This window comes from Eurosta solidaginis, chromosome 3 (assembly GCF_040869045.1).
Source record: "Eurosta solidaginis isolate ZX-2024a chromosome 3, ASM4086904v1, whole genome shotgun sequence".
NCBI lineage: Eukaryota > Metazoa > Arthropoda > Insecta > Diptera > Tephritidae > Eurosta > Eurosta solidaginis.
Window position 1 is genome coordinate 76,357,944 of NC_090321.1, and position 27,384 is coordinate 76,385,327.

General features: G+C 38.0%; 1 protein-coding gene across 2 annotated transcripts in view; it reads left to right on the plus strand.

The window, feature by feature from the left end:
• SerT (Serotonin transporter) overlaps nt 1-27,384 on the plus strand; it is a 258,831-nt gene that overhangs the window by 206,614 nt on the left and 24,833 nt on the right. For both annotated transcript variants that reach the window (XM_067772402.1, XM_067772403.1), the window contains 2 exons: nt 25,838-26,048; nt 27,040-27,313. In XM_067772402.1, the coding sequence (XP_067628503.1) occupies nt 25,838-26,048; nt 27,040-27,313 (485 nt within the window). The remainder of the gene's footprint in view (nt 1-25,837; nt 26,049-27,039; nt 27,314-27,384) is intronic.

The window sequence follows — 27,384 nt, forward strand, 5'->3', positions numbered from 1 at the left end:
GGTGCAACAAAATACAAAAATAAAAGAAAATTTCAAAATGGGCGTGGCTCCGCCCTTTTTCATTTAATTTGTCCAGAATACTTTTAACGCCATAAGTCGAACAAAAATTTACCAATCCTCGTTAGCTTCTATGACGAAAACTGTTTTCTGTGAAAATGGGTGAAATCGGTTGAAGCCACGCCCAGTTTTTATACACAGTCGACCGTCTGTCTTTCCGCTCAGCCGTTAACACGATAACTTGAGCAAAAATCGACATATCTTTACTAAACTTAGTTCACGTACTTATCTGAACTCACTTTATCTTGGTATAAAAAATGCCCGAAATCCGACTATGACCACGGCCACTTTTTCGATATCGAAAATTACGAAAAATTAAAAAAATGCCATAATTCTATACCAAATATGAAAAAAGGGATGAAAAATTGTAATTGGATTGGTTTATTGTCGCAAAATATAACTTTAGAAAAAACTTTGTAAAAAAGATGTAGATGTTGACTCAACCACATACATATAAATTGTATATATGTTATATTAATAAGGGATTACCTAACCGGTATGAGGAGAGCCTAGCCGAATCTATGAAAGGTCGGGCGTTTCTTTAGCGTCGATATCGAAAGAAAGAAAAACTGATTAACTAAGTAAAGTAAATTAGGTTAGGACAAGTGCAGCAACGGCCTGAGCAGTCTCACCGTAAGTTCTGCTTAATCCAAATTGGAAAAAGAAGCGGAAAGGATGGATTTAATAGTGAATGAAGACAAAACGAAGTACCTGCTGTCAGCGAACAACGACGTCGTTTATTTGGGAACCAAGCATTAACACGAACAACAACATCAGCTCTGAAATCCAGCGAAGAATTATTATTTCCCATAAACTTTGACTTTTGACTTTTTGGCCGCCGTGGTGTAGTGGTAGCGTGCTCCGCCTACCACACCAAAGGTCCTGGATTCACGCCCCGAGCAAATTAACATAAAAAGTTTATGAACAAGTTTTTTCAACTACATAGAAGACAGTTTTTCTAAACAGGGTCTCCCCTCAGCAGAGTTTGGCAAGCACCCCGAGTGTACTTCTGACATGAAAAGCTCTTAGTGAAAACTCATTTGACCTGCAGATGCCGTTCAGAGTCGGCATAAAACAAGTAGGTCCCGTGCGACCAATTTGCAGGAAAAATTAAACCTAGCACGACGCAAATTGGACTAGGTCGACAATTGAAAAGTAAAATCCTCTCTCGGCAAACGAAAATCAAGCTCTACAAGCCACTTATTGAAGCGGCTCGGGGAGTAATCGAAATAAGTGTTCTTCGAAACATTTACGGGCCTTAACGCGTTGGTGAGTACCATAAAAGATTTACGCTGGCTAGGCCATGTTAGGCGAATGAAAGTTGATGATCCAGCTAAGAAAAGATTTTTTCTCAGAACCCGCCTATGGAAGTAGATGAAGAGAGCGGCCCTCACTTCGCTGAAAGCATTAGGTGAAAAACGATTTAAGTTTCTTTGGTGTGAACAATTGGCGCCAGTTAACGCAGCAAAGAACAAAGACAAGCATATTCGCATAAACGGTTAAGCGTTAAGTAATAAAGTAAGTGGAGCGTGCATGGAGATTTCCCACACTTCAAGGTTCATTTTCCAGCCTACTTTGGAGCCGAGTATCATGCCAAGATATTTGGCTTCAGACGAGAGATTTGTCGTTGTGCCGTTTAGCATTGGTAAGTTAACTGTGCTCTCGAACACTTTCTGAGCCGCCTCAACTGATGTTGCTGCTCTACACTAATTTAGTATCAATTTAAGGTTTGTTTTCCGGAATAATTTAGAGTAAATTTCGACGTTATTTCGGGACAATATCCGGATGAGTTCGGTTTTGTTTTCGAAATAAATTCGATGTAATTTTCGAATACATTTGTGATCAGTTTAGAATAATTTATTTCAAGATCAGTCAAGAGCTACTACCGGGTAAGTTCGGGATTGCATGCGGTACCATCGCAAGATGCTTAATTTCAGGGACTATCTCAGGATAATTGTGGATAAGGGTAACCCTTCGTATTAAATGAGCTTAGAATATACCCGCGGTTGGTAAAGGGCTTTGCCAAAAGAAGTTGGAGAACACTGTCGCCAACATTAGGATTAGGAAGGACATCTCCGATTCGTTCGAAACTAAACGAGCCTTCAGACAACTCGTTCGTTTGATTTCTTCAACCGGCGGCTCAAGAAAATAGTTAAAAATTTACCCTGGCTGGTCCACCATTGGGGTGGGATCAAAATTAAATGCGTGCAAAATCCCTTCGTGCACAACAACCAAATGAAAATTGCCAACTTCAACTGCAAATACCTCCGGACAGAGATACCACCCCTGGTCTAGACTTTTACCCAATTTATTATAAGAACGTACAATTGCTTGCGCTTCTGATGATATTGTAACGAATTCTGAGAATTTCTGATATTTTTCCACCTTCTACTAACGTTCGTATCGCTGAATTGTCGAATAAATAACTCCAATATTCGGTATTGCAATATAGTATTTATTTAGTCAACTTTGGGAGTAGTACAATTATAAGTACTTCAATATCATGTACTTCACAAAAGCGTGTTTAAATCAAACTGAATACTGATTCCTCAGCTTGCGCTGCTTTTATATTCTCGGTTTTCTCGTTCGCCCATTTCTCCTAAGGTCTAGTCATTTCGCGAACAGTTCGAGAGCAATTGTATCTCATGCTTGGTTACCAGCTATATGCACTAAGTTGGAGGAAATTGGTGAATGGAGACTTGATCTTTATTAGTGCTCCCAATTGGGTTAGGCTTAGCACCAACAAATGATAATGGCCCGCTTTAAAAATTGTGCCTGAACATTTTGTTCTATTTTGTGCGAGTCATCATCTATGTATATGTATGTAGATATATGATTCATAATTCAAAGCATTATATCAACATGTTTATAATCACATTTACCGATATTTAGATTCTCCATTCACAGCCAGTATCTAAAGATAATGTCATTTGCATTACAGTATTTTTATATGTACATTTGTATGCCAAAATTTGTTTGAGCGCAGGAAAATTTAGTGCTGGCAAATTTCATATTCATATTAATATAAGTTTGTATGAATATGCAAACAAACTTTTTTTATTTTTCCTTTTTTTACCCGTACATAGTTCAAGCGTCAAATAGATACATACATACATAACTTGTATACGCATTAGGATGATTCAAATTGTATGAAACGACAATTTTAAATAATTCATAAATTATTAGCAGAAATAAATCATACGATCCGGACCCGTGCGCATCCTGCGCAACCAATATAAAAGTATCTTATCAAATATCAACAGAAATCAGCGGTTCTATCAGTCAATTAAAACTTACAGGCGCTGCCATCTAGCGCATGGTAGCAACTGCCGGTAATGCAGTGCAAATATTCACAATAGTCCCATACTACAAATAGGTTTATTTGTGTATTCACAATCGTTTATTTTTAACAAATTATTTTAATAAAATATAGCTAAACAAAAGCACTACGACCAAAATTGTTCAAGGATCGTTAATAGCCCGAACCTCCATCTTTACAACCGATACTTTATTTATAGATTTGGATTTCAAATAAAAGCGAAAAAGGGACCCGTACATAAAAACAGCAATTATAAATAATACATATGATCGTTTTTTAATTCAGAAGGACCCTAACCAACCAATTCTAAATCGAACCATGTCTTCGATGACTAAATTATTAAAAGGGGAGATATAGTTCATGGTCTAAAAAAGAAAGAGTACGGAGAATGGTAACGTAACAGTGAGGAGTCCCTTGATGTGCTTTTCGACACACATTTCCCATCGGGGGATGATGCAGAAGAGCCAGCAGAGAACACTTACACTTCTATGACTGAGCGGATAGTGCCGAGCTTGGTGATCGATACCGAGATCGAATGGACGGTGAAAATTTGAGATCGGCGTGCCCAGATGGCATATTCCCTGTCATGGTAAAAAAGTAGCAGTGGGATAGTTGAATTGCTTAAAGTAACATTCGATGGGTGCTCGTGTAGTTTTAATACCAAGGACGGGAATATCCCTCATATAGATACCAAAGACTGAAGACCCATTAGCTTAATATAATTTCTGTTCAAAATCTTGAGACCTTGATAGATGTTCAACAATGATGGAAAATTAGTCACCACAAGACAACACCCGTGCACCAAAGACAAGGCGGTAGACACGGCATTGGGATATAAGGAGTATACCTTAGGTGTATTCTTGGACATCGTCGAAGCCTTCAACAATGTCTTTCAACGGGCGATCGTGGACGGTATTAAATACTACGAAGTATATCCAGCCCTAACCAGATGGATCGGCTGCACAATGGGGGTTGTATGAGACCACGAATTGAGTGCTCAAAGCCACGACACAGAGCGTGGCCGCTAGTTATCAATCAAATTCTCAGACGGTTCGATGAGTCACCGGTCAAACTTATGGCCTACGCAGATGACGTTGCAACTGTCTCAAGTGAAAAGTGGCTTCCAACAATTAGCCCTTTGATGGATCGGGGCGTTTCGGGATATACATACTTGGTCATCTTATATCGGGTTGGCAGCCAACGCAGAGAAGACGGTTATAGTCTTGTTTACTAAGATTTATAAGGTCGCAAATTGAACCAGGTCCAAGCTTAGAAGGGTTACCCTGCAGGAGAAACCTTGTAAACAAAATACCATTCTAGACAGTAAATTTTCATGAAAGCTCAACTTGGAGAAGTTTGTGAGGAAGGCCTCGACGGCATTTTATGCATGTAAAAGAATGCTGGGGTGTACGTGGGGTACATCGCCCTCACTATCTCATTGGGTAAATACAGCGATTGAAAAGCCTTTGCTTAACTGCCATAGTTAGTAGTCTTGGTGGACAGCCATACAAAAAAGAAAAAATGAGTGGGGTATGCAGGCAATCAATATTTAACATTACGCGAGCTCTAAAAACAACAACGCTCTAAGAACCACCGCATGTACTGTATGCCACTCAGCGCATTCCATATGTACTTCAATGGCACTATTAGAAACATAATAGAGGTGGAACGTGGGCGCAAGGGCTTCAGTTGCAGACTGGGCGATACAAGTGTACACCAATGCTTCCAAAGTAATAGAAGGAGTAAGGTCTGAGGTATACTGCGCTGAACTGGAAAAAACAAATCCCACAAACTGCCAGTAGTGTAGTATTTTTCAGACGGGAAGTAGTAGCCGTGAGCAAAGCAGTACAAGCACTGGCTGCAGCCGCGTCGACTTTTATATTGACAGCCAAGCAGCAATTAAGGCAATAATCTCGCATAGCACAACATCTAAAAGTGTGTTACACTGTAAGCAATGCCTGGAAAAAATCGGGATAGAGCGAATAATATATCTATATTGGGTCCTAGGGCTTTTGGGAATAGATGGGGATAAAAATGCGGATGAGCAGGGTGCATCGCTCGAAGATTGTAATGCACACGTTCCAATCAGATTAGGCGGGATCGACCAAGCAGGAAGGGTGCGAAACCAAGCGCAGGGCTGTAAAGTGACAAAAACCATGTGCAGATATTACAATCTTAGACTAACAAAGTTACTCTTATCGTTAAAAGGAGAGGGATGTAGGCTCATTACGGCTATTCTGACTGGATACTGCCTTCTGGCATCACATGCTTTCAAACTAAGCCTAGTTAATGATAGCAGATCTATGAAGTGCGGGTTGGAGGAGGAAAAGATGTTTTGTGCTCGTGCACTTCGCTCGCTAGGCAAAGACTTCAGCTTGTAGGAGTAATACGGATATCAGATATAGAAGCAGCAAGTGACATAGTTCATAGAAAGCTTCTAGTATTTGCCAAGTGGACGGAGTTATTTTATAAAAAAGGTCCTGGTTTTTGATAGGGTTTATCTATCAGTTTGATCGTTAAACAAACTTCTGGTAACCCTATGGACTCATTTAATCTATGTGAGATCCTCACGGGCTGGCCAGTTCAACCTTTCCAAATCGAAGTATTAGAATGGATCTAGGTAATCTTCGCCCACAACTTATCTTTACAAAATTATATGCAATTTCTCCCAAATTAATTTTAATTAACCCACCCTTATATTTGTTGAGTTTATTAATTGGTAGAATCCTCTTTGCAAATATGATTATTAGCATTAAACAAATATTGTTAACAGTAAAAACAAAAATTATTGAAGAGTGGTTTTATTTCATTTGTTTGTATTTATATATTCAAAGGCTGCAGGCGTCTATATTTACTTATTTTGTTAATCGAAAACTTTGATGACTTTTTTTATAAAAATTAAACAGGGCGCGTATTCATACCTGGTTCGGTAGTAGGAATATTTTGAGAAACTATGCAATTATACTTTATAAAAACCAACAAGTCTGCATGAAATAGCTATGACTATGAATCACTTATCTCAACAATATATGACGTAAACGTAAGTGTTGATAAAATTTGAAGCTTCTAGCCGTTAAAAAGGGGCAGAAATGACAACTTATATGGGGTATATAATATATTGTAACGAATTTTGTGAAATTCCGCTTATTTGAAACCTTCTGCTAACATTCGAATCGCTAAACTGTTGAATAAATAACTCCAATATTCAATAATGCAAAATGGTCTTTATAAGACCACTTTGAGCGTAATTCGCAATAACACTTATACTTCACAACCAATAGCGTCCTTAAATCAAAACTGAATACTGACTACTCAGCTTGCGCGGCTTTTATACTCTCCATTGCTTCATTCGCATATTTCTACTAAAGTCTAGACGTTTCGCCTTCTAGAACTGCTGTATCTCCTGCTTGGTAATTGAGCTTTATATATACATGTGTATGTGTGAGTAACAACTTCGGCTGATGACCACATGTGTGTGTGTGAAATATCTCTTCGTTGCCTTGTATGTATTTGTATACTATCACGGAATCAGCCTTCTTAATATCGCATATAAGGTCCTGTCAAGTGTATTGTGCGAAAGATTGAAGCCCACAGTGAATCGGCTGATTGAACTTTATCAGTGCGGCTTCATACCTGGCAAATCTACCATCGACCAGATTTTTACAATGCGCCAAATCTTGGAAAAAAACCCGCGAAAAAAGAATCGACACACATCACCTCTTCGTCGATTTTAAAGACGCCTTCGACAGCAAGAAAAGGAGCTGACTATATGCCGCTATGTCTGAATTTGGTTTCCCCGCAAAACTTATACGGCTGTGCCAATAACGTTGAGCAACACCATCAGCTCAGTCAGAATTGGGAAGGACCTTCCCGAGCCGTTCGAAACTTAACGAGGTTTCAGACAGGGTGCCCTATCGTGCGATTTCTTTAATTTGATTCTGGAGAAAATTATACTCGCTGCAGAACTTAACCGCTCTGGAACAATATTCTATAAAAGCGTGCAATTACTGGCATATGCTGATGACATTGATATCATGGCCTAGGTACCCGCACCGTTAGTTCTGCTTACTCCAAACTGAAAAAAGAAGCGGTAAAGATGGGTTTGATGGTGAATGAGGACAAAACGAAGTACCTGCTGTCATCGAGCAAAGAGTCAGCGAATATGCGCCTTGGCATCGTACCCAAAAGGACTATCACACACCACCAAATATATGTAATAAAAAAATGTTTAACAAGCATACACACTTGTCTGAATGCAATACAACAAAACTCAACAAATTCAAAAGATGATAAACTTTGGAGATAACTAACTTTTGAATTTTACTCTGCATTGTCTTTTAATTCTATTAAATCAGCATATTCAATCTTCTGTTGTTGTTATTACAGTTCTACCGCCAATTTTCCAATGCAAACAGGCAACTGACATTTTTGGCATGTATGTACGTGTGTAAGGACATACCTACATATATTAATGTTTGTCACAGGAATTGTGCTCATATCTTAAAAGTCATATTTAGCGCACAATTAGCTGCCAATTATTGCAGTAGTTATGGAAGCTCAAATCTAAATTTTGTATATGTTAAATTCGTGCCAAATTATTATTATTATAGCTTTGAATTTAATACCTTCAACACATTTACACAAGAAAATGTACATCTGAAGGAATAAAAATGCGATTAGTCTAGGATGAGTCGCAATGGTATATGTGACTGGTTATAGTCGTTTTGGTCTGTTAATATGGGCTCGAGTGGCCGTTTAGTTTGAGTATACCTTATTGAAAAACCAATTTTACTTATTTATTCGTGAACGGGTAGTGTGGGACAGGTTCTCTTCATACCCCGACAGTACCCGGACAGATCACTTGTACACTTCACTTTATACCTTTACGGGTACTGCTCCATTACCGATTTTATCCTTTTTTTTATTCTAACGCAATATTTAGAATTCTTTTGGCAGTGGTACTGTAGTAAAAAAAATACATGTGATATTTAAACATACGGTTCGCAGTACAGCACTGCCCAGCAGAAGAAAGTGGACCCAAGTAACACTTCAGACGCCATTTCAATGGACATACTCCTGGAACCAATTACATAATGTTCACTAAAACCATTTGGTTAGATCAATAAACTTTCTGATGTCCTTTATGGAGCATTTTGACATCGCCCCTAAGTTGGGCAGGACAGAACAGCGTCGAAAACCCATGTTCCGCACTCGCAGAGGAAATGAGTAGCTGTCTCTTAAAACCGTCTACACTTTGTTCTTTCTGGTTGTAGTCCGGGCATATTTGCTTGGTGATTTTGCAGGCGTTCGTAGAGTACCAATTACGAATTGGATTTTCTTGAGAACGATAAGAATGTCACATTCAAGTGACCGGTACACCTTGACTGCCTCAAAGGTGTCTAAGGTTGTACCGGGTACCCGAGCGAACGTTATGGGTGCAAGGTTTGCTACTTCGCTGCTTGGCTATCCGAGTATATGAAAGAACCCAGCTAAATTTGGAAGACGGATGTATACGGCGACTTTGAGTTGTTCGGAGAAAACCCCCGCACCAATATCGCAGCCAATTGGAACTGTCAGTGTAGAGTGAGATGACGCCCTCTTTGTAAGCTTTGTCGGCTGACCAATCCGTTCTTGAAGGAAACCTCACCTTTAAACTCAAAGTTCAATGTGGCTGATAGGTAATCTGTGGTCGCATCCACGTTGGGAAGCATTCTCAAGATACTGCTGTAGCCATACAGCTTTTCGTTCCAACTTCTAAATGGCTGATGGTTAAGAATAACATCTAGCGATTCCGTTGGACTCGACCTAAGTGTTCATGTTACGTCCGCGCATACTTCCGCTGTATCTTGTTTAGGTTTTTGATGTAGTATTGCTTTTCTAGTGACCACCACACTAACGCATGGGGAACGTAGGGTATTAGTATTTAAGTCTCGGCATGAGTACTGTAAATATGTTCTGGGCGGGAGAGTAAAGGAAAAACTTATTTTTGCTCCTCGAAAATAATGAGGGAGTTTTTAGCACTCCACGTTATCACCAGTAGCATAGAGAAAAGGATTTCCTTTAAGGACCTCACTCTTGGCATCTTTCTCTCCATTAAAGGAGTGTTTATCGATGTCTATCTGCAGTCTGTTGCCGGCAAAGACCTATCCTATCAGGAGACTCATCCATAATGCCACACGCGTCCAGGGGCTCTCACCGAGTAGGTGTATGTGCTGTGAAACCTAACGGTGAATATCTTATTACTAAAAATTAAAAGAATTGTGTGCCAAGTTATCACTTTCGCTGATGGCATCGCCCTAACGGCAACCGGGAAACATATTCAGATAGTAGGCAAGCTACTGCGGACAGAATTAATCCTCGCAGAGGACTGGTCCCGTGCAAGCAGCCTCAAGTTCCATCTTGTAAAGACTGAATAGGTTCTCTTCACGAGCCGCAAAAAAATACCACTCGATCAACTCCCACCAGAGTTTGAATACTCCGAAGTTATTTTAGACAGTAACTTGAATTGGAAAAAGCATGTCGAGGACGCATTCAGAAAGTCTATAACGGCCGTGGGCAAAATATGGGGCTTTAAGCAGCACATTTTGCATTGGCTGTACGCTGCACAGCACAATCGGACGTTTGACTAGAGTACTGCGGTCAGTCGCAATGCTTATATCAGGGGCATTACCCTCTACACCTACAAACTCTAGAGGTTATGCTCAACCTCCTCCCAATAGACTTGTATGGTAAGCTCCAGGCGAGTTGTAATGCGGTAAGACTGAATGCAGTCCTGTCTTGGAGCGACATTAGATTACGCCATACCACCATCTTGGAAAAATTTCGTAAATTGATTATACAAACTGAAAGACAATTTGGGTAGTAGTATCAACTAAAATCATTCGCTCTTCTAAAGAATTTGGCTACTATATACGAATCTTATGTCCGTTTTACCGTACTACCCTTCAGTGCAACACAATGATGATGTGGCCCGAGAACTGTGCTGCTGAGGAACTGGCGAGGAATTCCGCTGAAAAGACCGAGGTAATTCAGTCAAGGTACATCGCTCCTCCTTTTGCCTACTTTTACCGAGAAAACCAATGTCAGATGGGCACAAAAATCCGATGTAAGGTCTTTCGACAAACTTGGCCTCGCATAAGTGTGAACCGAACTAGGTTCCTTATGAATTTCAATCTTCTGTTCTTAGGTTCACTGATCGGGATATTAACGGGACACTGTCTGCAGTACACGCGAACGCATGTGAATCCCAACGAATGTCTTCTGTCAAAGCTGTAGAGGCTAGCCAGAACACGCAAGGAACATCTGAACCAGCACTTTATCGGCTGTTTAGCGGAACTGGGATCATCTGAAATTGAAGGCAACCTGTGCTAAATAAGACATACAAATTGGTTCAACTTTTAGATATACTAGCTTATGCCCGTGGGTTTTACCCCACGTTTCTATAAAAATATGCATGCTACGCGTAATTGGCCATGGGTGAAAAATGAGTTGGTAAGATTGACTTCTGCTACAGCTAATGACTTTTGTTGTATGATATAATCATATTTGTAACAGGATTCCCCTCGCGTAGGTTACGTTGGCAATTGGGTTGCAGAAGCTCTGAAGCTCTAAAGGTTTGTATTGCACTTATTAATCCCTTGAATCCCAGCTAATGACTGTCCTTAAGCTTCATTCATAGGGATAGGAATTTTGAAGAATTTAAAATTGAAAACGCATATCTATCGGTATCAATGGAATCCTTGGTTTTAAGCTTTTTTGTTTTCGAAATTTTCCGATAAAATGAATTGCTTCAATGACATTCGTAAAAGTTTTGTGATGAAAAGCCTGGTCCCACTACATAAGCGCGGAGAATGCAAATACCGAACAATATAAATATATATATAATAAATATTATGGGCCCTTTTTTAAGGATCAGTCGTTGAGGAGGAATTCCTGATGGATCAAAAGAGTTACGAGACTCAACCGGATATGCACAGCTTGGGATTCTTCAATGACTGTGTTAATAGACTGATAAGTTGTCTCGGTTCTAGTGATATTAACATCCTCATTTTAAATGCCCTTTCTCGAAGCCATTTATAGTTTGTAAAGATAGATTCAATATGCGGAAAAAATATTAGCTATTAAAGCTCTAGATGATGTCATAATTTCGCAAAAACTTGCAGGAAAATAAATCAAATCTGATAGTAAAGAAATAGAAATTTTGCCATAATCAATTTCAAGCAGTTGTTTAGCAAAAGCTGCTGCTGAAGTGTTTCCGCCAAAGTGCTCTCTCATATTTTTAAGAGAGTAAATTTTTGTACGTCGATGAACGAAAAAATACGCATTTACTTCATCTGCGGCTTTTCCAGCAAGTAAGTGGAAAGCACCACCATTTTGATGATCATTACACCTCAAATTCTCAAGGGTTCGGTCTAAAACTTGCAGCGATGGTTTATGAGTCATGGCGCACACATCCCACACACTCACTTTGGCCTGACCGTCTGCTTATGTTGCACATCGGCCTATCAGATGTTTATGGACAGTGGTAATTTAAATGCGGAGTGAGCAGTACGTCCACCACACAAGCGATATCCGCGGTACCTGAGGATGCAACTGCCATAGTGATTTCTCTTTTTTGCTCTTACATCAATTAATATCAAATTTAGCAAAAATATTTTTTTCCGGTTCCTCCAGGCGTATCCAAAAATACCAACCCTAAGGGTAACAAACCCCAAAAGAATACCAAACGAATAACAGTCAAACCCAACTCTGCAATCAAACTTTACGTGTTGAAATAACCAAAGTTTTTACGGCAGCCATAGTTCTGAAAAATCGCATTTGCCTTGTTTTTTTCAATTCCATATATTAATGGTGCTGTTAGGACTTAACGTCATATAGCTCCTTACCAATTTTCATTATTCTACCATTACTAAATCCAGAGATATGCAGTATGAAATATTCCATTTGCATGGGAGGTGTCACGCCCCTTCTTACTCGCATCTTATTTTCTTATTGATGTTAGGGATTGATCTCATATAACTCTTTACTGAATTTCAATGTTCTTTGCATGAATACTTCCAGAGTTATTCTGTATCAAATATTCCATTTGTATGGTAGGTGCCACGCCCTTTTTATATTGAAGTTATGTTTAGCCTATGACCATCCTTGGAAGGTGTCTAGTGGGTGATTCCCGATTTATACCTATGCACAAACATACATTATTTTGAATTTTATATATATATAGAGAGAAGATGTAGATAGACTGAAGTTAACAAAAAATTTTAACGGCGGCAGATTACTAAACGTACAAACGGAATAACAGCCAAACTCAACTCTGTAGTCAAACTTTAGCTGTTAAAATAACTTAAGTTTGTACGGCAGCAATAGTTCTGAAAAATCCCATTTGTAGGGAAGGTGCCACGCCCCCTTTTCCCCAATTCCACATTTTACTGGAGGTGTTAGGACTTAACGTCATATACCTCCTTACCAATTTTCATTATCCTACCATTACTAAATCCAGAGATATGCAGTATAATATATTCCATTTTTTTGGGAGGTGCCACGCCCCCTTGTCCCTCACCGCACATTTTCTTGGTGGTGTTAAGGATTGACCTCATATAACACCTTACTGAATTTCAATGTTCTAGCGTGAATACCTGTAGAGTTATGCAGTATCAAAGATTCCATTTGTATGGCAGGTGCTACGCCCCTTTTATAAATCGAAATTATTTTTAGCCTATGACCATCCCTGGAAGGTTTCAAGTGGGTTGTGCAAATTTGGTTGTGATTGGTCCATCCGTTTAGGACGCAACCCGATCTATACCTACATACATAATTTGAATTTTATATATGTATATAGATGTACACATGAAGGAGGAACGGAATTAACTCATTAAGTGGTATCACAATGGGCCAACTGGCCTAAGTGTACCCAACGGCCTTCCTAGGGGGCAGCCACTATCTATTGTCTATACTCCGAACCATGAGAATATACACCACACTCATCCTTCTAAGCAGATAGGACCTACGAACTCTATTAGTGGGTATTATACGAAACACTGCAGTCTATAGCCTACGATATAAACAAATTAAGTTAGATCTATCGAATAAAAAACTATGTCGCTGTTTAAGTGCTAGAGGATAAAACGCCGGTTCACATTCTCTGCGAATGCGTCGCTCTGGCGAGGGAGTGACTTTCCCATCTAGGTGGCATGACTGAATAAGTACTTAATACATTAAAACGCACCACATACAGTAATAGGCTGAAAGTCAAGCGCAAAAGATTTTAATAAAAGGCGCATTGCATCGAGGTTTGTTGTGGAAAAGGACTTAACTCCGATAAACATAGCGGCTGTCACTCTGAAGCAAAAATGGTAAGTTGAAGAGCATTCGTCTCTTATCATTCATTGTTTGATAAAACATTTATATTCACTTTTGTACGAAGATTGTTCAGTCGGCTATTCATTCAGCAGAGCCCAAGAGCTAAAACCAAGGGAAGAGTTGACCAAACTTAGAACAATGCACAACTTGAGTACCCCACCGATAACATCCAGGAAATAATGAAACAGACAAAAGTTGTTCTACTAATGAAACAGTAAACTAATGCCAGTCATATCAGCCGGCATGCTTCTCCTCTTTAGTTAAGGCATTACAAGGCGTATTACTCCCGTACTTCACCTAATCGATATAGCTTTCAGAGCAGCAACAAAATTTCAGTACTTGGAGGAAAGGCAAGGATGATGCAGTGATTTGAAAAATGCATCACCAATGTGGTTCCTATGAACAAAAAAGCCATGCGAACGAGCTGCAGGTCTATAATCGGTTTCAAAACCGTTCCGTTTTCGCACACATGGCTAGGCGCAGATGCTTTAAAGATCCCATAGATTTGGTCAACAAGCAGTGTTTTGCGTACTGACACTGTAAGAAGCACTCCTGCTAGAAGGAGACCGAACACTACACATTTAATGTGACATCTCTATCTCCAGAATTATTATATTCAGGTGAGGACACATTTGTCCAACAAATAATTTTCTACTTAATCCGTATTAAGAAATGTACTATTCAATTTAAAGTAAAGTAACAAAATAAAATAAGTGCTTGACGCGATTTGCCTTTGAAGATATTCAGGCCGAGATTCTCTTCCATTGAATTTTTGCGTCTTGCTCTATTTTAATTTTACCTACAAATTGGCATGACGGGACCTATAGGTGCTATGCCGACTCCAAACGGCAGATGCAAATATATTTTCATTGCGAAGTTTTTCATGGCAGCAAAACACTTCGAGAGTTTGCCAAAGGCACTTAGAAAAACTTGTTTCTAATTGAAAAAACTTGTTTCTATATTGTTAACGTTGCTTCGCCCGTTACCACCACACCACATTGACCGCCTAAACTTAAGTGGAAGCGAAATATTAATCTCTTTCCATCCGTCTCTGATCCACCGTCAGTTTAATGAGAAGGCGTGCTTCTAGATATCTTCGTCGAATTACCTACAGTCCAGGTATACTTTAAAGCCTCGACCTGATTCCAATTAAACTTAAACAAGCATAATTCCCAAACACTGCATACCTCAATATTTTTTCCAAAAATTACCCAATAGTGGTCTGCCAGAGTATTTAAATTGATTTCGAAAATTTCCCTGGCCTTATCATCAGCAATTTCGATCCCTTCCACTAAACTTAACTAAAAGCCATTCACCTTCTAATTCCATAGCATATTTCGTACGCCGCACAGTGTTTCGTGTAGAACAAGCTAGCTGGACAAAAACAAAGTTCTTATTCCAAGAAAAGTGTAATGAGAAATGAAAGAAAACAAACAAAATAACGGGATTTTTGCTATTTTTTTGATATTTTTGCTCATATATATTGCGTAATTGAAGTAAGAAAGTAGGAGTGGCCGTAAAATGCATTGATTAATTTGCAAAATTCTTGTTGAATATTAAGCTTCAAATTTCTTTTAAGTGAACACTTTTATATAATTTTTTTGATGGATTCTAAGCTCGAAGGTAAGTAAAATTTTTTAATAGTAATTCTTTCGCAATTAGAGTATTTTCAATATATTTAGCATTCCGTTATTAAGAAGAAAAGGTATTTTTTCTCTATATTTTTAAGTTTAGGGACAAAAAAGTTACATACATCCGCGGACATGCGGGCTAAATTTTATGTATGTTATAGTCGCAAGTATTCTCTAATAGTCGAAAGAAAAAATCGTTGCGAATTCTTTGCACATCTATTTTAATTTTTTTTTTTTGGATTTAGTTATCTACATATAAAATAAGATGTATGTACGTACCAGCTCCGACGAGATATTTGAACCTTTAAATCTGATCTACAAACGGCAAATCCAATTCCCAGGTACAGGGAACAAACACGTAGCCATAAAACACACAAAAATAAACGCTCAAGGTCAAGAAGAGCACACCAAAAGCAAAAAGGCGAAGATCACTGACTTCAACCTACCGCACCAGTCACCAAGGCATAAAAACAGGTACATACAAAGCAATCCTAATGCAGGTATAACCACACAGGATCGCTACACAAAACAACCCCATTTGGTAGCATCTACGCCAATGCCTGAATGTAATATAAATACTGCACAACTGATAACAAATCAGAACGATCGACGACACTTAAAATGGCAGCACAACAATCATCAACTATTCACCGGAAAATCAACAACACAAAGCAGTTTAGTTATAACCGTACCAAGAACGGAGTTTTTTGACATTTGGGTTCAACATTCGAAGGAAACCAGATATAAAGAGTTATTGAGTTTTGTTGTACTTAAGTACGATTTAAGCGAAGCAGCCGAGTATTCGATAAAAAGTTGAAGCTTACAAATATCGGCATATTCGTCGAAGCTGGATCAAAAGTGGAACACTTCTGGAAGACATAAGGAGCGATTTTTGAATAAAACCTCGGAGTGGCTTTCGGGTCCAGACTTCACATTTACAATAACGGTGGATTCAAAGTTGCCATCAGACCAACCAACGACTTCTTCAGGTAACCCCGGCCTCGGAATACGAATGAAGGACTTTGTTAGCTGCTGTGAAAAAACCAAACGGCGTCGAGTGATCTCGATGACCTCTTGCAATCTAAAAGTCCTGGTGAGTTACTTTATGCGGCAGAAGTATCAACGCGTATGTCCGGCAACAGAAATGTTGCTAACATTATAAAAAAAGCACAGGAAACCACTCAAATATCCGGCAAAAAAATAACATGTGAGCCAGATGCAAGATGCTTGAGCAATTTAGAAGCTTTATCATACTACGTAGATAGCAAGTCGACGACTCATGGCTACAAAACGACTCGGAAGTGGAGCATCAAGGCAGGCCATAAGGTTTATCCATCATTTTATGGTCTAAGAAAAGCTAAGGAACAATGCTATCCAAATGAAATTGATGTGGGTAAACACGTGCGGAAATTAAAGTCCAGTCCGTATTAGATAAAACTGTTGAGCGTTTAGTTTTAGCAAATCAAGAAGTTTTTGTTAGTTTATTACCTACAAACTTGACGTATACTTCAATCAGCAAGTGGGGTTGCGATGGAAGCTCTGGCCATAGCACATATAAGCAAAAGTTTACATGCAGTTCTGACACTGATGAGTTTTTGTTTATATTTTCTTTCGTTCCTCTTCAATTACAGGATGAAAAAGGTAACATTGTTGGCAGAACCCTCGACCTTCTTCTACCATGTATTGTCGTCCAATTAAATTTATTTTTTCTAAAGAAACAAAAGATTTTATTGTTTTTGAAACGAACAAAGTTTTAGAGGAGATAAATGCGTTGTTGCCAATAAAGTACATGCTCGAAGAATACGAAGTTTCCGTAAATCACGATATGCTACTAACAATGATTGACGGAAAAGTTTGCAATGCTTTGACTGAAACTTCTTCCGCACAAAAGTTTTATATTTGTGGTGCCACTCCAAAAGATATGAATAATGAGTTACGGGACTTTACGCCTAACCGAGATAATCTTGGTTTTGGTTTGTCTACTCTCCATGCATGGATAAGATATTTTGAATACCTGCTTCACATAATTTATCGCCTCGAAGTAAAAAAAATGGCAGCTTAGGAGTGTAAGGCTACATTCCAACGAAACCCAGAATAAATTTAAAAGTGTACTTGGATTGATAGTAGATAAACCAAAACCAGATTTCGGCAATACCAATGACGGCAACACTGCTCGTAGGTTTTTCGAAAATTCTGAGGCTAGTGCTGAGATTACGGGATTGGGTGTAAGGCTCATCAAAAGATTCGACACTCTCCTTCGCGCATTAGCATCTGGGTACAATATAAATATCCAAACATTTGAAAAATTTGCGGTCGAGACTAAAAAACTATACATAGATCTCTATCCGTGGTTTAATATGCCTGTTACAGTTCATAAAATCTTAGTGCATAGTACTGATATTAAAAAATCAGCAATTTTACCTATTGGTCAACTTTCTGAGGAAGCACAGGAAGCCCGTAAAAAAGATTTGAGATTATTCAGGGATGATAACACACAAAAGCAGACGCGTGAAGCCACGAATAGAGATCTTATGAATATGTTGCTTATAACATCGGATCCTTTAGTTAACAGTTTTAGGGAGATACCTAAGAAAAAATTTAAAAGTCTGACTTCAGAAGTCTTAAATTTACTGTCCCCCGATAATGTTGAGGAGTCAATAAATACCCCAGTTGTTTCAAGCTTTCACAGTAGTGTTGCTGATGCTCATGACTATTCCACAAGTGATTCATCGAATGAAAGTGATGATAGCGAATAATAACATAATTATAAAAGATAACTTGCCCTATAACTTTTTGTTGGATCAGGTTTTATTTAATTTAAATCTATTGTCTTTTCTACTTTGTATGATACTTTACTTTTAAGTTTTTGTAATAAGTAATTTTCACATAATTAATTTAATTATTTACATTGCTATTATTATTTATGTAATTCACTTTTACATTCCTGACTGGTACTATAAAATAATTTTTAAAAATTGTAGTGCTAGGATAAATACTCAAATAAATACAAAATATGTATGTACTAGAGTGACCACAAATGCAAAAGTGCTGATTTTTTCTGCTCCCCGCGCATTTTCTGGTAGCTTGACAATAGAAAATAAGATCTGCATAAAAATCTGACCACCTGTAGTGGGAAATAGCCACGCGCATTTGACCTAAAGTTCAAAAATTGACCTAAAAATTATGCATGTCTTTAGAGACCTATATCTCTTTAAACAATGATTTTCGGAGAAAAAATGTTATAATCATTTTTATACAAAATGAAACTGGGAACATATTCTCCATATGATGTTTATACCTACTGTTATCCTTTCAGGACATATTGAGTCCTTAAAGTCAAATTTAAATTTTTTTGTTTGTTAAAAAGGCAAAAATAAATATTTAAAAAATAGAGAACATCATTCAATAGGTTATTTAAAGTAGTTTTAAACATCATAAATTTTTTTAATTTACATGCACTATTATAGTCAAGAAAATGATTTAAAATAAGCAAGCCGCATTTTTTCAAACTTTTTTTTTACCAAACTGAAAATATCGTAGTAGGCTTTGCAATTAAAAAAAAATGTGGTATAGTTTCATTCTTAAGGTACGTACTCACCTAGCGTCGCGGCATGTAACAGCAGCGTCGCGTCACTGTACGTCATAATTTGGTATATCGCACTAAAGCGGCAATAGAGCGGCACGTCGCGGCAAAATAGTTTTTGTTTAAGCATATAGTGGTTTAAAAATGACATAGCATGCCGCGAAGTGTGATATACCAAGCAGCACCTGAGCGGCAGCAGCGCGTCAGTTTTGCCTAGTTGCTCAAATGTGTCGCTACGTGACGCGACGCGCAGGTCCGCTGCCGCTAAGTGTGATATGCTCCATAAGAATACATGCAAAGAATATTTGGTCGTGACGTGCTGCTACGCTGCTGTTACGTGACGCGACGCTAGGTGTGATCTTACCTTTAGTAGGTTATTAAAATATTTCAGCTCATTCAATAGTGTGTTGAACCTTCTTTAAAGTGAACTTGTAGCGGTAGTGCCCATAAGTGTGTTATATTCAGTTCAAAAATGTTTTGTTCAAATTTTTTTAAAACTATTATTGTAATGGCATTAAGATCCAGATGCATTCCCTTAATTGGTAATTATTTAATAATATCTTACGAGCTAAGTGCTATGTAAGGCTTTTCTATTGTATAATGTGAGAGTATCTTCTTTAAACACAGGCTGAAAAAAACTCTTTGAATGGAAATATGCTTCCAAGCAGAAGAGAACGTACAAAATAATGTTATAGCTATGTGCTTCGACACCACTTCAAGTAATACCAGCACTTCAATTGGAGCTTGCGCTGTGGTTGAACAGAAGTTAGGCAGGCAACTGATATACCTACCATGTAGACATCATATAATAGAGCTTTTGGCAGGAGCAGCATTTAAAGTAACAGTTGAGAAAACAAGTTCTGGACCAAGTTCTGGATTTCGTTATTCGAAAAATTTCGAAGAGCATGGCCGCAAATACAGCAAGATGACTTTGAGTATGGTACTGAGGACGCAGATGTCGCTAAGTTTTTCCCGAAAGATATACGAGAAAATATAAAAGACTTCATTCATGATCAAATTACAAATAAGATAGATAATACCAGGCAGGTATTACTTGCAGTGGTGTCGAAGCATATAGCCATAACATTATTTTGTACGTTCTCTTCTGTTTGGAAGCATATTTCCATTCAAAGAGTTTTTTTTCAGCCTGTGTTTAAAGAAGATACTCTCACATTATACAATAGAAAAGCCTTAAAATAGCACTTAGCTCGTAAGATATTATTAAATAATTACCAATAAAGGGAATGCATCTGGATCTTAATGTCATTACAATAATAGTTTTAAAAAAATTTGAACAAAACTTTTTTGAACTGAATATAACACACTTATGAGCACTACCGCTACAAGTTCACTTTAAAGAAGGTTCAACACACTATTGAATGAGCTGAAATATTTTAATAACCTACTAAAGGTAAGATCACACCTAGCGTCGCGTCACGTAACAGCCGCGTAGCAGCACATCACGACCAAATATTCTTTGCATGTATTCTTATGGAGCATATCACACTTAGCGGCAGCGGAACTGCACGTCGCGTCACGTAGCGACAAATTTGAGCAACTAGGCAAAACTGACGCGCTGCTGCCGCTCAGGTGCTGCTTGGTATATCACACTTCGCGGCATGTTATGTCATTTTTAAACCACTATATGCTTAAACAAAAACTATTTTGCCGCGACGTGCCGCTCTACTGCCGCTTTAGTGCGATATGCCAAATTATGACGTACAGTGACGCGACGCTGCTGTTACATGCCGCGACGCTAGGTGAGTACGTACCTTAAGAATGAAACTATACCACTTTTTTTTTTTAATTGCAAAGCCTACTACGATATTTTCAGTTTGGTAAAAAAAAAAGTTTGAAAAAATGCGGCTTGCTTATTTTAAATCATTTTCTTGACTATAATAGTGCATGTAAATTAAAAAAATTTATGATGTGTAAAACTACTTTAAATAACCTATTAAATGATGTATAGTTTATGCAGTTCTCTATTTTTTAAATATTTATTTTTGCCTTTTTAACAAACAAAAAATTTAAATTTGACTTTAAGGACTCAATATGTCCTGAAAGGATAACGGTAGGTATAAATATCATATGGAGAATATGTTCCCAGTTTCATTTTGTATAAAAATGATTAATACATTATTTCTCCGAAAATCATTGTTTAAAGAGATATTGGTCTCTAAAGCCATGCATACTTTTTAGGTCAATTTTTGAACCTTAGGTCAAATGCGCGTGGCTATTTCCCACTACAGATGGTCTGATTTTTATGCAGAGCTTATTTTCTATTGTCAAGCAATCAAAAAATGCGCGGGGAGCGAAAAACTTCAATACTTTTGCAAATCCCATATGTTTTGTGGTCACTCTAGTATGTACATATGTACAGTCACTCACATAAATAAGTAGGCACCCCTTTTTGGACAATTCTTACAATTTTCGCTTTCGCAAATTTATTTTAACTAATTTTCCATAAGAAAATTTGTCACGATCTATAACAAAAATTAAATTATATTTAAAAAATGTTTGAAAAATTCGACGAATTTTCATAAAAAATTTTAATTTTTTTTTCCGAATTTTTAGAATTTTTTAGAGTATTGATATTTGTAGTCCATTCAATTTAAGTACAATAAAGTAATATTCTTAAGTCCTTTAAATTTTTTTGGATCTATGTCACTTATTCGCATGAGTTACTGTATATGAAATAAGCAAATGTATGCATAGAAGTAAAATTTTGGAAAAAAATAAAAAAAGAACATATGGCTGAAAAAAATTACGTAGTTGTAATAAATTACTGCATATGAAACGGAAAATCTCATAAAATAATTTTGTCCAGCTAGCTTGTTCTACACGAAACACTGTGCGCCGTAGACTAAGCGACCATTAAAATATTTCGTACTCTAAGAAATTTTGCCATTTCTTTGACTTTCTGCGAATGGAAAACAAATCTACTTCCACAAGAACAACAATAACAAACAAAGCGCATTTTAAATAAATACTATATTACTTTCTTTGTATGAGCTTTCTTCACATTACCATCGAGTGAGCTTACTCCCGCAGAGCCACAAGTGGCTGCGAGAAAATCTTAGCTGATACTGCTTTGTGGTATTTGCTCAACAAGTGTTTGCTTAGTCAACTTTTATTAAATCAACTCTACATAGACAAAGTGCAAGTGAAAAGTGATTGAAAGGAAACGATTGAGCGCAAAAGAAACGGTAGAAAGGGGCAATTAAGCCTAACATTGTGTAAAGGGAATGGGATATGAGCTCATGTGCTGATATATATGTGCGCATAGTACAGCACATAGTACAGCACACATTAAACCTGAATATTCGAAAGAAAACGAAATTAAACTATAGAAATTTTGTAGCATCCTAGGAAATGTTAGGATGCAGATCTTTAACCTTACATCACATCTGGTTGACCACTGTGATGCCCTTGATGCTAGTTCGGGACTTCTATCTTTCTTTAAATACTCATGAACCTGAATTCGTTTTTGTTAAGTTTAACGTAGAATGTGTCCTGCTTTAGCTCAGGTTAGATTGACAAATCAGTTACAGAGGTGTTGGTCACGCTGATAACAGTGGAACTCAAGGGGACGTATAACGTAACCCCTTCGAGGGGTTGCCAGCGCAATATATAGCAAGTCCCCCATACCCTCTTGCTCGGGAAAGTATTAAACCCAATCCCGGTCGAATCGATTTGATCTGTTGAGTATGACTGAAAAAAGGATTTTTATACTAAGAGGTTTGTCTGGGCTCGATCCCGATACCCATCCACTTCGTACTTTCTTTAAAATGTTTGTGTATCCTTGCAAATGTTTGTGTATCTGCGCCTTAGCGTAATTCCGCCACCTAGTCTTGTTCCGATAAGTAACTACGAGTACATACTGGAGTACCATACTCAAATACCGAGTTCTATTCATAGTAGATTACCTCGTAAAACTACTTTCTTGGGTACAAAGACCGTTGGCATAGTACCGATGTATCGATTACTTATGTCAAGTAACGCCTCCTGTATTTTTTTATTTTTTCTCTGACCCATGGTTTTTCCGTTCGATCGTCAAACAAATTCTAGCAACACTATGAACGCATTTAGTCTGTGTGAGGTCTTAATTGATTGGTCAGCTCAACCTTACCTTACCAAGCTACAACGACCAGTACTAAAAGTTGATATCCCTGCATGAACCTTAAGGGGGAAGTTTATGGGGCCGTGGCATACATTTTTTTGTTGCTGTTTCTCGGCTTTTTTTGTTTTACGAGGTCATTATCAGGCCCTAACGATAATATATTGTCATTATTATTATTGGAATTTGCGGCGCGAAGAGGTTACTGATGATTTCTGTCCGTATTGGGATAAATCCTTGCCTAGCTTATTATTTGAGAAACTTTTCTTTCTGGTAAGTAGGCCAGGTACTGACCTCTTCCAAAAACTCTAATTTATGGTGTGATTTCCTTTAAATTCCGTGAAGCCGTATCTCTTTGACCAAGTAAATATTTGAGAAACTTTTCATTGCGAGAAATAGGCCAAGGGCCGATTTGGTACAGAAATACCACCTTGACTTAATATGCGATTTTCTTGGAATTTATTATTTAGGCAGCCTTTTGAATAGGTTAATCGTATTTACAAGAAGCGAATCTGTTGGTAATTTTATATCTCAATATCAGTCGAGCCAATTTTAGAAATTACAGCTGCGTTGATTTCGTATAGTTTGGTACATGATCTGTTAGTGGGTTTTAGTTCCATATGTGAACAAATTTCTGAGGTATAGACCAAAATGTGGACTAGATCGATCCCAGAATGTGTAATGAAATGGAATGAATTAATGAGGGTTTAAAAGATGACCGAGAGGGAATAGGAAGGTTATGCGAAAAGCCATAGGCAGAAAAAGAGAAAAGGCAAAATGGGAGTGGGATCTGGAGACGAGGAAAAAGATAAGGGTGAAAGTAAAAAGAAAAATATATATAAGATTATAAGTTCCATATGTGAACAAATTTCTGAGGTATAGACCAAAATGTGGTATAGATCGATCCCAGAATGTGTAATGAAATGGAATGTGTTAATGAGGGTTTAAAAGATGACCGAGAGGGAATAGGAGGGTTATGCGAAAAGCCATAGGCAGAAAAAGAGAAAAGGCAAAATGGGAGTGGGATCTGGAGACGAGGAAAAAGATAAGGGTGAAAGGAAAAAGAAAAATATATAAGATTAGGGAGAAATGGAAAAAGTGCGAGGAGAAGATCAGATGGAGAAGAAGCAAGAGGAGCGAAGGTAATGAAGAAAGCTTGAGGCAGGTTAAGGTAGAAGAAAGAGAGTGAACATAGAAAAGAGAAAAATGTAAAAACTGGAAGGGAAGAATACAGAGGAGATACAGGGAGAAAGATATACTTTTTTTTAGTTAGGCTAAAATATGGTAAACACCTCTGTATACAGGGAGGCTAGATACATCACAGGAAAGAACGACTTATATATTATTAAATATTAAATTAACTTTAGTCTACCTGCATAAGTTTTAAGAAATGTTTACATCTTACTCTCCCTCCCTTATTTTCCTGTGCTTTTATCCACTCCTCCCTCTGCCTTTCTCTTTATATGCGTCTCTTTCTCCCTCTTCGTGTTTTCTCTGACTTCTTTTCCGCTCTATATCGCCTAACCCTATCTCTTTCTCTGTCCATTTCTCGGTCCCTCTTCTCTCTAGTTCCTATTATTCTCTATCCCTTATTCCCAGTACCAGTTCCAGTTCTAGTTACAGTCCCAGTCCCAGTCAAAGCCCCATTCCCATTCCCAGTCCCTCTCCTAGTCCCAGTATGTCCCTGGTCCATTTCCAGGAAAACAGTGTACTTAATATTATATTAAAAATGCCCATCTCATGTAGCTAAGCTTTCAAATGTAGAAAACCGTTTAAAAATTGGAGCATTCTGTGTGAAGTGATCTGCGTATAATGACTTTTAGCGACATTATTATATAAGATTTATAGAAGACGAGCCGGACCCGTGCGCATCTTGCGTAATCAATATAAAAGTTTCTTATCAAATATCAACAAAAATCAGCTGTTCTATCAATCAATTAAAACTTACAGCTTGCGCTGCCATCTAGCTTATGATAGCAACTCCTAGATATGGGGTGAAAATATTCACAATAGTGTCATAGTACAAATAGATTTCTTTGTGCGCTCACAATTGTTTATTTTTAACAAAGTATTTTAATAATATATAGCTAAACAAAAGCTCTACGACCAAAATTGCCCAAAGCTCGCTAATAGGACGAATCCCCATCTTTACAACCAAAACTTTATTTATAGATTTGGATTCCAAATAAGAGCGAAAAAGTGACCTGTACATAAAAACACCAATTAGAAATAATTTATAAGACAGACGATATACATATCTTTATCTTGTACATATATAAAAATCAGAATTTGAAAATTGCACCTGCTTTAGTTTCATACAGTTCGTAGTGGTTTGTAAAAACAAAAATATTGAAATCGGCCTGTCAGGTGAAGCAGGTATTGAATATTTGGAACACATATTCCATATATAAGGAAATTGAGGTGAGAGAGGTAGAGGGAGTTGGTGTGGCAGAGGGAGTGAACTGGGAGTGGGAAAGGGAATGGGAGTGGGAAAGGGAATGGGAGTGGAAATGGGATTGGGAGGGAGTGAATGTGGGAGTTGTAATGGAAGTGGGATTGGCAGCGGGAATGGGAATATGGAAAAGAATAAGAAAAATTTAAGACAAAGTAGAAGAGAATGGTATAGAAAGTTAACAGGAATTTCGAGGCTCCCTTTTTAAGTGAAGCCAAACCAATTTTCGGGCAGAATAAAGTCTGCCGTGAACTCTATTGCTTTATACATTTTTGTAATTCCCACACTTCTCATCCTGCGTTCAATATAATCTTCACAGGTGTGGGTTACGCAACATGCCTTATTGATATTTACATGGGAATGTACTATAATACGATAATTGGTTGGGCAGTTTACTATTTATTTGCGTCTTTTACATCAACACTACCCTGGACTTCGTGCGGAAATCCATGGAACACCAACAGTTGTATGCCGGTGACAAATGAGAATTTTACAGATCATGCGACTACTCCGGCCAAAGAGTTTTTCGAGTAAGTAACGTAAACAAACAAATCGTCCCGACGGTGGGGACTACAAAAAATCATCAAGATCCGGTTTTTCAGTGCGAGTTTAAACTTCAGTTGAAGTTGACTAGAGCCACACCACTTATTTCGATAAAATTGTGCTGCTCATCTAGCTTAAGCGGTCGAAGTGGCAGGGTTAAACTCTTAAATGGAGTTTGAACGTGCACTGAAACCCCGGGCCTAGGTGTATGCGTCAAATTGGGCGAGTGGTTTTGTAAGCAAGAAAAAGAAATAAAAATACATACTCGTCTAAAGTCTTGACGCAAACCTACTTACCAGTAGAGCTTACGATTTCTCGAACATGTTCGAGAAGAGATTTCTCGCGAGCCTTGCCTCCTCGCGAGATTCTCTAATCTTGAATTACTCGTAAGGTTCGCGAGATTCTCGAATCTCGAATTACTCGTAAGGCTCGCAAGCTTCTCGACATTCAACTTAATCGATTCATTGGCTGTTTTATATAGAGCTTACGATTTCTTCTGGAGCACAAGCCAAAATGTCCGCAAAACCACAAGTAAAAACCCCCGAAATGTATAGAATATTACCAATGCAGCGACTGAATTGAAAGTCGAGAAGATCGCGAGTATTACAAGTAATTCGAGAATCTCGCGAGCCTTGCAAGTAATTCGAGATTCTCGAATCTCGTGAGCCTTACGAGTAATTCGAGAATCGCGCGAGAAGCCGTGTTCTTGATGTCTCGTTGAAAAATAAAATATTGCGAACAAAATTATATGTATAATAAATATGTTTTGAGTTAAATGCCATTGAAGCAATATTTTATTTTTCAGCGATTAAGTAAGATTAAGTAAGAATGTCGAGAAGCTCGCGAGATTTACGAGTACTTCGAGACACGAGTTCTCGATTTCTCGGGCCTCGAAAATCTCGCTTGTGTTCGAGAAGAAATCGTAAGCTCTACTTACCAGTATTAAATTTTCCATTTGGAAAAATATTTCTTTTTTAGACGCATGGTACTTGAGCAGCATAAATCGGATGGCTTGGATTATATGGGCCACATTAAACCTACATTAGCTTTGTGCGTATTTGGCGTTTTTATTTTGGTATACTTTTCATTGTGGAAAGGTGTACGTAGCGCAGGAAAAGTCGTGTGGGTGACTGCTTTAGCGCCGTATGTGGTGCTCTTCATATTGTTGGTGCGTGGTGTATCGTTGCCGGGTGCTATGGAAGGCATTAGATACTATCTAACACCCGAATGGCATAAATTAAAAAATTCAAAGGTAATTTTAGATCAACTACATATTTAATGTATGTATGTATAAAAATTGTAAGCGTTCATTCAAATACGATT